Genomic DNA, 15593 nt, shown 5'->3' on the forward strand with positions numbered 1-15593 from the left:
GAAAAATCATCATTCCACTTTACACACTGGAGACAGCAAGGTTTAGTCAGGATAAATCATTTACCCAAAGTTTTCCAAAAGCCAAAATGTAAATCCAGAACCTTTGGATACCTAATGCCAGCACTTTTAACCTGGCAATATGCTCTTCTAAATAGGCAAGTTGCTTCATCAAATGGTTTTGCACCGCAACTCTATAGATTTTTCTGCCCCTACTAATTGGGTACAGGGGGTATGTGCCCCTGAGAGTTCAGGCTACAGCAAAGTTCATTTTAAAGTAAATTCTTTATTTTGATGTGGTTCAGGACTTAGAAGAAAGTGGTAATAGGTGGGCAATTTTTCATGCCTGAAACTGAGTTTTACAGAGTCGTAACAACCACTGCATGTCTGTTCTTAATTACTTTTGTTCCCTGTTACCCTGATGATTATTACTATACTCATTATAAAATACTTGTATCTATACATGTATTAGAGTTTGAGTACTTCCAGTACAGCACTCCTAGTCTTTTTCAGAATGCTTATGACTAAAGTTTATGTCTACACCATCACAGTGTCAGTAAAGTAAACATCTAGTGGGGAAGCTATACATTGTGGGGAAGGCTTTATGTGCAACAACATTCTTAATGTTGCTCCATATTTCCAGGGAGGAGGAATTAATATTTAGAAATATATGTAATGCTCATCTATAATTTTGTAGATTTTCCCCCCTGATAAGACTAGAAGTTATAGTTGTAGCCTTTTCACTTTGCGATGCATCAAATTGATTCTATATTTCTCCTCAAAGAATATGTGCATTATAGAACATCCAGAGCACAGGCAGTACTGGTTTGTCTGTAATTATTGGGGCAGAAGACATTGCAGTAAGGAATATAAATTACATGGCCCTGTTCCTATGAGTACAAACATTAAAATCTTGGAAGAATTATTTATGGAAATTAAAAGAGATCCAACATACTTATGAATATGTGCTCTGTGCTTTGTGGACATTGCTTTCTAATTATGTCGGTAATGGTTGTGGGCTTTCCAATTATGTTGCCATCTTTTACATGACTTCTTTCTCCCTGTAGTTTATATAGGTCCATCATGTCTCAAATTCTGTTCTGGCAGAGGACAATGCACTCGGCATGGTTGCAAGTAAGCATTTGAAAATAATATGTATGTTTGTTCATTTTTACATATGCATTGAATATCAAGGCCACAAGCCATGTAAATATGTTTAACATTCTTTTTTAGAATTTGCATTATTTTTAAAACCAAATCAGGGTACTTGAAATGAAATCATTGTATATGTATGTGTGTGTGACGTGCGTATATGTTTGTGAGTACATATGTGGAAAGTGTATTATGTAATGTGTATGTGTAATGTGTTGAGCAAGGGAATATATACAAAGGCCAATGGAGGACACAGAGTGTTCTAATTTATTACTTTAAGCCTATTCCTTTGAGACAGGGTCTTTCACTGAACCTATGATACACTAGCAACTAGCAAGCCCCAGGGACCCTCCTGTCTCTGCCTTCCAAATCTCCTGGGCTATAGTCATGCATGCAGCCACACCCAGCTGTCTATGTATACCCCAAACATTTGGGTCAGGCTCTCATGCTTGGACAACAAACACTCTTGCCCACTGATGCATCTCCCCAATCCTTAAGATTTAACTACAATTTGGAAGTAAAATTAATTAATAAATTTATATTAGGCTAATTATAAAAACTGTAATATCCTTCATGTAAATTTGTACTAAATTCAAATAATTCATAACTGTATAGTTAGCTTTTCTGTACATTTTATAGAACAGTGATGCTGACTCTGAAGTCTAAAATAGTACACGAATGGGGTAATATCCAGTTACCACTGGTGTGTTATATTAACACCAAGAATGGGCCACTACATTTATTATGTCATTCCTATATTCAGGTTTAATTCTAAATCTCTTGTGAGTTCCTGAAACCAGAGACAATCTTTTCCATATAAATTTTCAACACCTCTAAACAAAAGGAAGTAATTAATTGGGTAACTAATTCATAGGTAAACAGTTTCCAAAAGAGCTTTGAACCTGCTTTTACAGAAGCTGTAAGGCAAACAATTGCAAACACTGGAATTAGTATGTCAGATTAATTTTTAAAATTGAATTTTATCAAATTTAATTAACAAAGAGATCACTCTGTACAATTAAATATTTTATGAAACATGTAAAGAATTGAAACATTTCTGTTTATACTTTAGGACTGAATGGAACAGCCATGATTTTTTAGGGGTAGGGGGTCACGTGATCACGCTAACCTATGTGTGGTTTTCAACTGGGTAGCCATCTGCATGTTTGTGTGTATGTATGTATGTCTGTGCATGTGTGTATACATGTCTACATATATGTATAGCTATGTGTATACATGTGCATGTATGGGCATAGAAGTCTTCATATTCTGGCAATATTTGATATAACATTGATTGCCTTGGCTCTTTTGTGGAAAGTCTAAGCATTTAGTTTCTGCCCCATTTTTCTAGTAATATGCAGTTTATTGAGTTAGAAAAAATTATACAGAAAAGAAGTTTCTATTCAAAACTACTTACTCTTTGTCTGCAAATCTTAAATGTAGTACCACCCCCTACATCATTATTGTCATTATTTTCTGCCAGGACCACACTCCTTCATGCCATATAACACTTTCTGGCCTGTGCACGTCTTGGAGCTGAATTTATAAACTGACAGTTCACTTAGCTGGTAACCCTAACCCTGTTGCAAATCTTAATGAGAAGAGAATGTGGGGACATTTCTGGAGTGTTACCCATGTATCTGAACAGTGGGAGGCTTTTCCTGACAACAGACTAAATATGTAGCTATATTTGGAGAGTTGTAAATGAACCAGCAGTGGGCATATTAGGAGCCAGATAGTTTCCCGTCTGTCATTCTTAAAGTCACCAGTGCAACTGCTGAAAAGCAAGCACTGCAAAGAATCTGTTGTTTTGTTTTTAAATGCAAGGCATGTTTTAACTGGCGTTCTATCCAAGTTACAGAGTCTTTATTAAGTAGATTTCAGAACTATTTAATGGGAAAAGACTCCAATGTGTTCTGTAACTAGATGGACGCCTTTTACTCCCAATCTGGTTCCAAGAGGACAATATATAAAATTTACAAAAGTGCACCTACCCTGAGATGCACTATGCTACTCTTAACTGGGAAACACATTCCAGTTGCTTGCCATGTAAATCACACTTAGTCTCCCAGTGTTTCTAATTTAGCTGATGTTTTCTTGCCAGTTTGCAAACTTCTTGGTGACTCAGAGGATGACCGTAGCTATGAAATAGCCTGTAAAAAAAGCTGGAGCTCAGTAACATGGTCAGTAGGTAGCCGTTCATTTTTCCTGGACGCTGTTTACTCTGCCAAGACAGCCCTTGAACTTTACACTGTATTAGCCCTTGGCATTTTAGGGCCAATTTCTTTGTTAACCTGACAAAAATAGTATACGTATATGTTGGAAAATATAATGTACATCAAATATGGTATTTTGTTTGCACTTGTTATCACATTCCAAGGACCCTAGAGAAGACTGTTGTGGGCCTTGGTTTCAGAAACACTGCCAGAGAGCATCCTCTGAGCTGGGCCATAACACTCACTCATTGATACACTGCTGTGCAGAAGGGTTATTCAGACTTCAGGAAGTTTAAAGGCTTCAGTAAAAAATGGTCCTTCACTAACGACACTGACTTCACTTTACTAAACTCTTCTATAGAAACTAAAGATAACTAAAGTATATGTTTCTGATATTCAAACATTAATTTAGCAATGATAAAGTTTACACATCGCTAAAAGATGGAGGAGATTCAGCAGACGATGTAACATAAGATACTCTCACTGAGCAGTCAGCCGCTGGGGAGACAAGATTCTTTTTCTTAGTTGAGAGCCATTGAGAAGCAACACAGTTCTATTAAGGACTTGTGTCTAGGTCAGAGATGTGCACTTTGCTTTGAAATCTTTGTTTTCATGGCCTTACAATATGTAAACTAATTCCTTTCACTATCTCACATTTACCTTTTTTCTCAGAAGAAACTTACTTTAGATCTTTTGTTAGAAGCATTTCATGAGGCAGAGGCAGGCTGACCTCTGTGAGTTCAAGGCCAGCCTGCTCTACAGAGCAAGTTCCAGGAGAGCCAGGATGCACAGAGGAACCCTGTCTCTAGGGGAAAAAATGTTTTATGCTGTTTCATAAAGTTTATGAGCATCATGAATGAAATCACATGTGCTTCAGTGTATACAGATTGTGGCACATTTTAGATAAGCCCTAATATTGGTCAAAGGTAAATGCTGAGATGTTTTAATCATAGTAGGGCTCTGCAGAGGATGATTTCTTTTGGAATATTTACGGTCAATTGGCCCTTACCAAATTTTCAGATCAGTGTTCTCCAAAGACTAATGAAACTTGTTTACCACTCACTCAATCCCTGGCCTTGGACACCCACTCCACCACCACCCACACCACCCCACCCCATCCCACCCACCCCATTTACTCCCCCACTTCCCACTCCTCCACCCCTCCACCCACCCCCACCCACACACCCCAGCCCACCCCACCAAATCTCTCTCTCTCTCTCTCTCTCTCTCTCTCTCTCTCTCTCTCTCTCTCTCTCTCTCTCACACACACACACACACACACATACACAAACACACGTAAGCTCAGGAGTGTCCAAAGAATGGACCATCAAGATCAGCAGGCTCTGAAGGGCCTACAGCTCAAGACTCATTTCCAGTACCTTTTTACCTTTCTTTCAGGTGTGACCCTGGATTTTCTGGCCCAGCTTGTGAGATGGCATCTCAGACATTCCCAATGTTTATTTCTGAAAGCTTTGGCAGTTCCAGACTTTCCTCCTACCATAACTTTTACTCTATCCGTGGTGCTGAAGTCAGCTTTGGCTGTGGTGTCTTAGCCAGTGGTAAGGCCCTGGTTTTCAACAAAGATGGGAGACGGCAGCTAATCACCTCCTTTCTAGACAGCTCACAGTCCAGGTGAGTATGGGTGGGATACAACATATGCAGAAACCATGTGATGGAGTTCGGATCCATTTTCAATTTGTAGTCTTTTTCTTTTTCTAGGTGGATATATTGTCTAGTCTTTAAGTAGGATGGAGGGATGCTTAGTTTGTTTATAATTAATTTTCCATAGTTTTTAATAAACTAGAAGACTTACCAATGGCTTTGAGCTACTAACAACTGACATTATTTTTTAAATATGAGCTGTTTGCATCAAAACTATGCTTTTAAGCCAAAGCCTGGTTAATTATTCATGTAGTTTATTTATTTGACAACTTGCAGGGGCTGATTAATCTAATGTTACCCTTTCCCCAGTGCCTGATAAATAATGCAGAAAAGAGTGATTGGCATTTTAAGTATGTGTAAACAAGTACACAGTATACAAGTAGTTACAAATGTAGTACTTTATGGATATGTCTGTATATATAAAATACATACACATCTTTTACACTTATTTGTACATCTCAGTCCAATTACTTATATTTTATAAAACAATGATGTAAACCTATAGCTTTTGAGATGTTCATTTCAATGTATTTGAAATTCTTTGAAAACAAAACTTAGTCTATCAAAAAGAATATCATTGTGTTTACTAATCATGAATGACTTGTGTCTAGGTTTCTGCAGTTCACACTGAGGCTGGGGAGCAAGTCTGTGCTAAGCACGTGCAGGGCCCCTGACCAGCCGGGGGAAGGAGTTCTACTGCACTATTCCTATGACAACGGGATAACATGGAAGCTCCTGGAGCACTATTCATATCTCAACTACCATGAGCCCAGGTACGTCAGAGCACATCAGCAAAAGTGGGTACCTTAATATTTTCTTCTTGGCATGAACCATAATTCAATTTTACAATATTGTGGAGGGTCAAATTGTGTAAGATTCTGTATATTTTTCTACTTGTATGAACACTTGGTAAGCCATATTTTTTTTAATCTGTGTGTCCTACTGACTTCAATATAAGAAATATGTTCTTGTATTTTGAAATGTGTATCTAAGGAAACCATTTTGATAGTTAGGAAAGAAATGTAGCCTAGCTTTTGGCTGGGGCAGACACCTGCCTGGTCTGCTCTCTTAAAGACACCTTATCCTGAACTTTCCTACAGCAGCTGGTAAGAACCCTCCCCCCACAACCCTAAGCCCCAGAGCTGCAACCCACACAAATCCTGCTCCTCCAGAATACCACTCCCCTTTCCACCCTTGCTTGGTCCTTTTGGCTGTGGCAGACTCTTGCTCCTGTGAAGACACCATATCCTGAACCATCTTAGAGCAGTGGAGTAACCACTGCACTCAGAGCAGCAGGATTTCAGGATCCAGAGGGAGCATGAGTCACAGGAACTCTTCCGCCCAGGAGCTCAGGATCACAGAATCATAGAGAAAACTGGACTCTGAGGAGTTCTGACATAAGCAAGATAACTGGAAAGACAGGCTTCAGTTAGAGACAGTGAGTTCAGGTAGCACTAGAAATAACCAGATGGCAAAAGGCAAGTGCAAGAACATAAGCAACAGAAACCAATGTTATCTGGCAGCATTAGAACCCAGTTCTCCCACCATAGCAAGTCCTGGACACTCCATCACACCAGAAAAGGAGGATTCAGATTTAAAATCACTTCTCATGTCGATGATAGAGGACTTTAAGAAGGACATAAACAACTCCCTTAAAGAACTATAGGAGAACACAGGTAAACAGGGAGAAGCCCTTAAAGGGGAAAGACAAAAATCCCTTAGATAATTGCAAGAAAATACAACCAAATAGGTGAAGGAATTAAACAAAACCATCCAGGATCTACAAATGGAAGTAGAAACAATAAAGAAATCACAAAGGGAAGCTATCCTGGAGATAGAAAACCTAGGAAAGAAATCAGGAGTCATAGACACAAGCATCACCAACAGAATACAAGAGATAGAAGAGAGAATCTCATGTGCAGAAGATACCATGGAAAACATTGATACAACTGTCAAAGAAAATGCAAAATGCAAAAAGCTCCTAACCCAAAACATCCAGGAAATCCAGGACACAATGAGAAGACAAAACCTAAGGATAATAGGTGTAGATGAGAGTGAAGATTCCCAACTTAAAGGACCAGTAAATATCTTCAAAACAATTATAGAGGAAAACTTCACTAATCTAAAGAAAGAGATGCCCATGAACATACAAGAAGCCTAGAGAACTCTAAATAGACTAGACAAAAAAAGAAATTCCTCCCATTACATAATAATCAAAACATCAAATGCACATAAAACAAAGAAAAATACTAAAAGCAGTAAGGGAAAAAGGTAAAGGAACATATAAAGGCAGATCTATAAGAATTACACCAGACTTCTCACAAGAGACTACAAAAGCCAGAAGATCCTAAACTGATATTATACAGACTCTAAGAGAACACAAATGCTAGCCCAGACTACTATACCAGCAAAACTCTCAGTTACTACAGATTGAGAAACCAAGATATTTCATGACAAAACCAAATTTACATAATATCTTCTCACAAATCCAGCACTACAAAGGATAATTGATGGAAAACTCCAACACAAGGAGGGAAACTACAACCTACAAAAAGCAAGAAAGCAATCTTCCAACAAATCAAAAAGAAGATAGCTACACAAATATAATTCCACCTCTAATAACAATAATAACAGGAAGAAACAATCTCCTCTCTTTAATATCTTTTAACATCAATGGACTCAATTTCTCAATAAAAGGATGTAGACTAACAGACTGGATACATAAACAGGACCCAGAATTTTGCTGCATACATGAAACACACTTCAATGACAAAGACAGACACTACCTCAGAGTAAAAGGTTGGAAAACAATTTTCCAAGCAAATGGTCCCAAAAAACAAGCTGGAGTAGCCATTCTAAATTTGAATAAAATCGACTTTCAACCAAAAGTTATCAAAAAAGATATGGAAGGACACTTCATACTCATCAAAAGAAAAATCTACCAAGATGAACTCTCAATTCTGAACATCTATGCTCCAAATACAAGGGCCCCCAGATTCATAAAAGAAACTTTACTAAGACTCAAAGCACATATTGCACCTCACACATTAATAGTGGAGGATTTCAACACCCCACTCTCAGCAATGGACAGATCATGGAAACAGAAACTAAACAGAGACACAGTGGAATTAACAGAAGTTATGAACCAAATGGATTTAACAGATATCTATAGAACATTTCATCCTAAAACAAAAGAATATACCATTTTTCTCAGCACCTCATGGTACCTTCTCCAAAATAGACCATATAATTGGTCACAAAGCAGGCCTCAGAATACAAAAATACAAGATACAAAAATATTGAAATAATTTCTTGCATCCTATCAGATCACCATGGATTAAGGCTGGTCTTCAGTAATAACAAAAACAATGTAATGCCCACATATATGTGGAAACTGAACAACCCTCTACTCAATGATGACTTAGTCAGGAAGAAATAAAGAAAGAAATTAAAGACATTTTAGAATTTAATGAAAATAAAGGCTCGTCATACCAAAACTTATGGGATACAATGAAAGCAATGTTAAGAGGAAAACTCATAGCTCTAAGTGCCTACAAAAAGAAATTGAAGAGAGCATACACTAGCAACTTGACAGCACACCTGAAAGCTCTAGAACAAAAAGAAGCAAATACACACAAGAGGAGTAGAGGGCAGGAAATAATGAAACTCAGGGCGGAAATCAACCAAATAGAAACAAAAAGAACTATACAAAGTATCAAAAAAACCTAACAAACAAACAAACAAACAAACCAGGAGCTGGTTCTTTGAGAAAATCAACAAGAATAGATAAACCCTTAACCAGACTAACCAGAGGGCACAGAGACAGTATCCAAATTAATAAAATTAGAACTGAAAAGGGAGACATAACAACAGAAACTGAGGAAAATTGGACATAGCATTACCTGAGGACCCAGCTATACCATCCCTGGGAATATACCCAGAAAATGCTCCAAAATACAACAAGGACACATACTCCACTATGTTCATAGCAGCCTTATTTATAGTAGCCAGAAGCTGGAAAGAACCGAGATGTCCTTCAACAGAGGACTAGATACAAAAAAATGTGGTACATTTACACAGTGGAGTATTACTCAGCTATTAAAAACAATGAATTCAGGAAATTCTTAGGTAAATGGATGGAACTAGAAAATATCATCCTAAATGAGGTAACCCAATCACAAAAGAACAAACATGGTATTCACTCACTGATAATTGGATATTAGCCCAAAAGCTTACAATACCCAAGATGCAACTCACAGACCACATGAAGCTCATGAAGAAGGGAGACCAAAGTGTGGGTGCTTCGGTCCTTCTTAGAGTAATAAAATACTCAAGGGAGCAAATATGGAGACAGTGTGGGACAGAAACTGAAGGAGGGGTTGTCTGGAGACTGTTCCACCAGGGTATCCATCCCATGTTCAGTCACCAAAGGTAGACACTGATGTGGATATCAGGAAGTGCATGTTGACAGGAGCCTGATATAACTGTCTTCTTAGAGGTCTCCCAGAGTCTGACACATTTAGAGGCAGATGCTCACAGCTAAACATTGAACTGATCAAGGGGTTCCCAATGGAGGATTTAGAAAGAAGACTTAAGGAGCTAAAAGAGTTTGTGGCCCCATGAGGAGAGCAACAATACCAACCAACCAGAGCTCCCAGGTTCTAAACCAGGAGCCTGGGAGCACATAGAGAGGGACCCATGGCTCCTGCTGTATATGTAGGGGAGGATGGCTTTGTTGGGCATATAGTGGGAAAGGAGATCCTTGGACTCATGAAGGCTGGACGCTGAGTGTGGGGGAATTCAAGGGTGGGGAAGTGGAAGTAGGGTGTTAGGGGGGCACATCCTCGTAGAAGCAGGAGGATGGATGATGGGATAGGGATTACTGGGCAGATGGGAAATGGGGTAAGGGGATAATAGCAACTGAAATGTAAATAAAATATTCAATAAAAAAGAAAACAAAAACCAAAAAGGAAACATTACAAAGCCTTCTATAAACATACTTTCATTTAAATCATTAATAAATTTATCTTATAAAAAGGGAAATAAAGAAATACAACCTATATTGTTTTCTTAATCATAGAACATTTTATTATAATAAATTACATATAAAGATTATAATTCATTAAAGCTGATAACTAACATGTTTTTAGTTTTTACACAGTAAAATTAAGTAGTAAATACAAATAAAATTTTCTCACATTTATTGACTCCCTGACAATGGCGTATGAGAAGATACAAATAAAATCCTTTCCTCTGGCCACTTCTGTTCCTCTCTGCTTATATATTTCATGGCTATACAGCCAACTGTCAGAGTAAGATTTACCTGACAGGACTTTCCTTCAGTGGTGAGAGAATGTTACCCAGCAAAGACATTCTTGTCTGCTATAATTCACACAGGTCTTCTCAGGAAAGTTTTCTAGAAAGAACAAAGGGAGAGAAGGAATGGAAATCTCACAGTTAAGGTGTCAAGTCAAACCCCAGCAAATGCTGTAGCACACTTACAATCATGTCAGACTCATACTTCTTCCTTCTGGGAAGAACCATTTTCTCCTGGGATGGGGAGGGAGTTGGTGCTCAAGATTTGCCCTGGCACCATGGGAGTAGACAAGATTTAAAAGAGAAAAGAGGACTCATAATGCATGCTATGTATTTTACAATCTTGTTATGGCCCCTCCCACTTTAATCATTTGCAAAAAAAGATAATAATTTTGTGCGTAAAATGAAGTAGCATGTGTCAGAGCCTATCACTCACTATTATGACCTAAATTTTACACACTAAAACAAATTTTAAATGCCCCAGCTGTGGTGGATTCTTTTGTTGTACATGTAAACATGTAAGACTAAATTCTCTTTATCACTCAGATACATAAGTCCCATAGAAATATTCCATGGACCCCTCATTATCAATCTGAATCAATAAATTAAACATAAAGCAACAGATGAAATCATTAAGAAAATATTATCCTCCTAGTGAACTTGGCCTAATGCCCAACTTTTTCCTGACAAAGATGGACAGCTGCAAAATTTAGCGATCATTCTATATAATTAAAAATAATTCATCTTTGTTGGTATGAAAAATAATGACATTATTTAATGTGCTACTGCAAAGGTGTGTTTAACTGTGCCCACCATTTGGCAGTAACATTCTTCTTCTAAACAGAATTAAGGCAGTTTTTCAGTATTAGGAATGTGTTTAGTTTAAAAGATTAAAATCAGACTGGAGTGTTTTTTTTTTTTTTTTTAAGAAGAATGTAGCAGTAGCCCCCACACCCTCGTTTTCTGCACTTGCACATCTGACTGTAAGACTCTTCCTCTGTCCCTCTCTCCCTGACAAATATTAATAAAAGCTGACATGGCAGAAGTAGAATTTGATATATTCCAGGTGCTAAATTATATTCTTCATAATAAATAATATAAACCGTGGAAATTTTTTATAGAGTTAAATATATCTTGATGCCTTCAGCCATGTAGTCTGTTTTCTTCAGTATAAATTGCTTCCTGTAATTGCTTTGAATCCTATATTATCTCTTGATGTCATAGTTGTTCAGAAATGAAGGACGAGCCATATGTTGGTCTTCTAGCTGGCCACCACTATCGCTAAAGGATAGTTTCAGATAATTTGTCTGTGATTTATTCAAAAATAAAACAACTGTCTGCTTATGTATCAAATCTGAAATCATGTAATATGCCTAATTTGAATGAATATCTTGTGAACTAGTTGGTACTCTTATTAGTATAAAATATCATAATTCTCTTAGAGCTTAAATTTATTTCATCCTTTTTCTTATATTGTTATAGATAAAAATTATTCAAATATCAAATCATGATCAATTTTTATGCCTTGAATATTTATTGTGTTTGATCCCTTTGTTTCAAGTTACCCAATTCTGATATATATATATATATATATATATATATATATATATATATATATATATAACTGCATGAAGGCTAGGGAAGTGGCTCAGTGGATACAAGTTCAGATTCCCAAAACCCACATAAAAGTTGGTTGATTTGGGCAGCTTCTTGCAAGGCAAATCTTGGATTACCTGGGTCAATCTGCCTAGACTAACAGCTAAACTCTAGGTTCAGCTACAGACTCTGCCCAGCAAATAAAATGACAACTAATCAAGGAGGACATGCAACATGAACTTCAGGCTCCCATACATGTGTACATTCATCTGCACACACATGTGTAAATACACACATGTAAACACACACACATGCCTAAAAGAAAAGCATATATAACACCTATCCACAGAGGAAAGACTGAACCAGCTTAACCTAAATCTCTGTTTCTAACCAAGTGACATTCTAATCAAGGTCTTCTAGCTATTCCAGCCAGCCACTCTGATATATAAATAGCCATGATATCATTAAGAACCCCCACCCCCTTGGCAGATGCGTGGGATAGAAGACCAAGAACAAGAAGCAGTATGTATATATCTAAATTTCTTTGCCAGTCACTTAGCTTCTGCTTCAACCCACAAGGGACACTTGGCCTTCCTCTGTCTCTGTGTCCACACCTCTTTTGACCTCCACTGCTGATGCTTAACATCGGGAGTTTGTGTCTTCACCATGCATTAACCACAGCTTTACATTCTGACACAAAGATGAACGATAGAGGAAAAGGTTCTGTCCCTTCCCGCGGGATGTTTTTATCCTCATTTCTTGGGTAAAGATGCTGAGATGCACAAAGGTGCATAAAGCAGCCTCCATTTGGCTGCAAAGTCATCAGTCTCAGATGACAGCATGGGGACCCTGGCCCAAGAGTCTAAGTACAGACCAAGAATAGTAACTCTTCTGTTATGAAAACTCTGATGTCTTTAATTACTGTTACATGTGTGTACATAAAATACTCTAATTTTGGCTATTTTAAGCTCCTATTTCTGTTCATCAGAGAGATTATTAACTGCATTTAAAATTATTAAAATAGAAGAAAATTATAATTTTCTAATATGATAATCAAATTAAATTATCAAGTGATAATTTAATCGTTACATTATTGAACCAGTTATAATACAGTTCAATTATGTTCCCTATGCATGTTATGTCATGGCCATACAATAAGTATGAAGAAAAATGGAAGTGAAAACCATCAATGCTTAATTAACTATGTCATCATATTAACTATTATCTAATTAATTCTATCAGAAGAAGTTTGTCAGATTATGGAAACTACTTTAAAACCACAAATGTATTTAGTTTTTTGTTTTTCTAGTTTCATTAAATATCTTTCTAGCTTAAGTTTTTTAAGTTTATATTTTTTAAATTTAAATCACTGTGTTTCTATATTGATGTTCCACTATTCTTTAGGATGTGTTTTCTCTTGGTTTAGAAAGTTTCAACTAGTTGTGACTATTTATGTCACCAACACAAATACTCACATTTTTCTGCCCATATATTCCAAAGCAAGCCATTAAGGGAAAATATATATTAATTTTTATTAGGTAAATCACATTTCCAAGTTGTAGTTTCAACAATTTTTTTTAAACCCAAAAAATACAAAAAGCAGTCTAATCTCTCAGGAAAGCCAGCCTTGGACATTGACATTTCAGGCACTTTAAGTTACCTATGTAGACACTTAGCCTAAAAATGAGTGAAGTCTTTCTTTCTCTTCACTGGCTGAGGAAAACCTCCACTGGTGCTTCAGCTTGCATCACTTGCAGGCAACTCTCCCTGAGCTTAACTGAGCTCCTGTTTCACATCTCACCTTGAGCATGCATCTGAGCAGTGTGGGACTGTGATTGATGTAGCTTTCAGGCTGGTGTCCTTGCAGAGGCAATTAAACTGCAGTTCCTGCTGTTGTGGACAATAATTGCTCCTTGAAATTAGGTATTATTCTTAATTTCTTTACTATTTATCAGGTACAGGTTTGTTGTCATGCCATTGGGACACAGCTACTGACCTATGCCCACCATGATAAACTCAGGGGACCATAGAGCACCAAGCTCCCATCACACTATGGCTGTAACTGTGACAAGCCTCTCAGGCTCACCCTTTGCCACTTTGAGGAGTATGCTATGTTTGATTGAATTAGCTTCTTTGAGCACACAGTCACATTTTTTGATATGTGTAAAGGACATTGTTGGGGACATACAGCAAGTCAGACATCTAAGGAGACTATATATAATAGATTTATGTTAATCCTTTGGGGGAACGATCCTAATTGTTTAGTATATTCAATCTTGGAGATTAGAGTTTTAAATAATTCAGTTTATTCAACTACTTCCTTGGAAGTGAGGCTTGTAGTATAAATATTTATAATTTAAGACAGTAAGGTATCTGAATTCTAACTTCTTTCCTCGTTAGGATAATCTCTGTAGAACTACCAGATGATGCAAGACAGTTTGGAATCCAGTTCAGATGGTGGCAGCCGTATCATTCTTCCCAAGGAGAAGATGTTTGGGCCATTGATGAGATTGTTATGACCTCTGTCCTGTTCAACAGCATCAGTCTCGACTTTACCAATCTTGTGGAAGTCACTCAATCCCTGGGATTCTACCTTGGGAATGTTCAGCCATACTGTGGCCATGACTGGACACTTTGGTAAGGATTTTGTTACAATTTACATTAGTAAATAGAGAAAGAGATTGAAGTTGTAGTCCATTCTGCAGTAGGTCTGTGGTTGAAAAAGAATGACTGAACATGGTACATTAAAAACTTGGCATTATATTTATGTCATCAGAATGAGAACATAAGAAACCAAAATAAATAAATATAAAATTTTGTAGTAATTAATTTAAATTTTTGTCTCCAAAAATTATATGTAGAGATGTTCTTCAAAAATTACTAATAATTAAAGTTATCACTGTATTATTTTTTCATGGAGGACTGTGATGGTCATAGTGTGGTGTGTGAAATTACATTCATGATTGGTTTATTAAAATTTCTCACAAGGAGTCCTATCTTTATGCTGTCATCTGTAAAGTTCAAGAAGTTTGTCATCCCTGATTTATTAATTTAGTTGTCATTTTAATCCTTTTTCTCACATGATATTGGCTCATCTGGTTATTGATGTTGGTAGAGTTTCAAGACTGGGAAATGTCCTAGTTAAGATAGTCATTGCTTTTAGACTCTCCTTCCAATGGTAACTTACAAATGTAATTATATAACAAACAATAAGTAAATAATTTAAAGTATAATTAGTACTTCATTAACAGCACTAAAGAGGATATAATAGTACTGACAGGCTGGCTACCTGACAGGGAATTCCCCCGGGCCCTGAGAGGAACCTACCTTACAGCACCTCGGGGTAGCATATGACTAAACTCCCAGCACGCAAGAGGTGAGAGCATGAAGATCAAGGTCAAGATAATTCTTGGCTCTACAGGGAGTTTCTGTCTAGCCTGGGCTACTTATATAAACGCAGAGACAGAGATTTACCTTTGGGAACCTGAGAAATTGGAAAGTCAGTGATGTATCTCACTGACTAAAAAGTGGAAAAACGAGGACATCCCAGCCATGTGGAGATTCCCAGGAAGAGAAACCCAGCTATGAGAGATTCTGTGGTGAAGCATACCAAGCAAGAATAGCCTTGGCATGCTCAAGCTACAGAAGGGAGAT

The 15593-nt window shown here is 37.3% G+C and overlaps 1 protein-coding gene across 5 annotated transcripts in view; it reads left to right on the forward strand.

Moving 5' to 3' along the window:
* The window catches only part of Reln (reelin), a 438704-nt gene that overhangs the window by 288992 nt on the left and 134119 nt on the right, over positions 1-15593 (forward strand). For all 5 annotated transcript variants that reach the window (XM_076913169.1, XM_076913171.1, XM_076913172.1 and 2 more), the window contains exons 17-20: positions 1065-1131; positions 4764-4997; positions 5639-5800; positions 14340-14576. In XM_076913169.1, the coding sequence (XP_076769284.1) occupies positions 1065-1131; positions 4764-4997; positions 5639-5800; positions 14340-14576 (700 nt within the window). The remainder of the gene's footprint in view (positions 1-1064; positions 1132-4763; positions 4998-5638; positions 5801-14339; positions 14577-15593) is intronic.

Source organism: Arvicanthis niloticus, chromosome 15, assembly GCF_011762505.2.
Source record: "Arvicanthis niloticus isolate mArvNil1 chromosome 15, mArvNil1.pat.X, whole genome shotgun sequence".
Lineage (NCBI taxonomy): Eukaryota > Metazoa > Chordata > Mammalia > Rodentia > Muridae > Arvicanthis > Arvicanthis niloticus.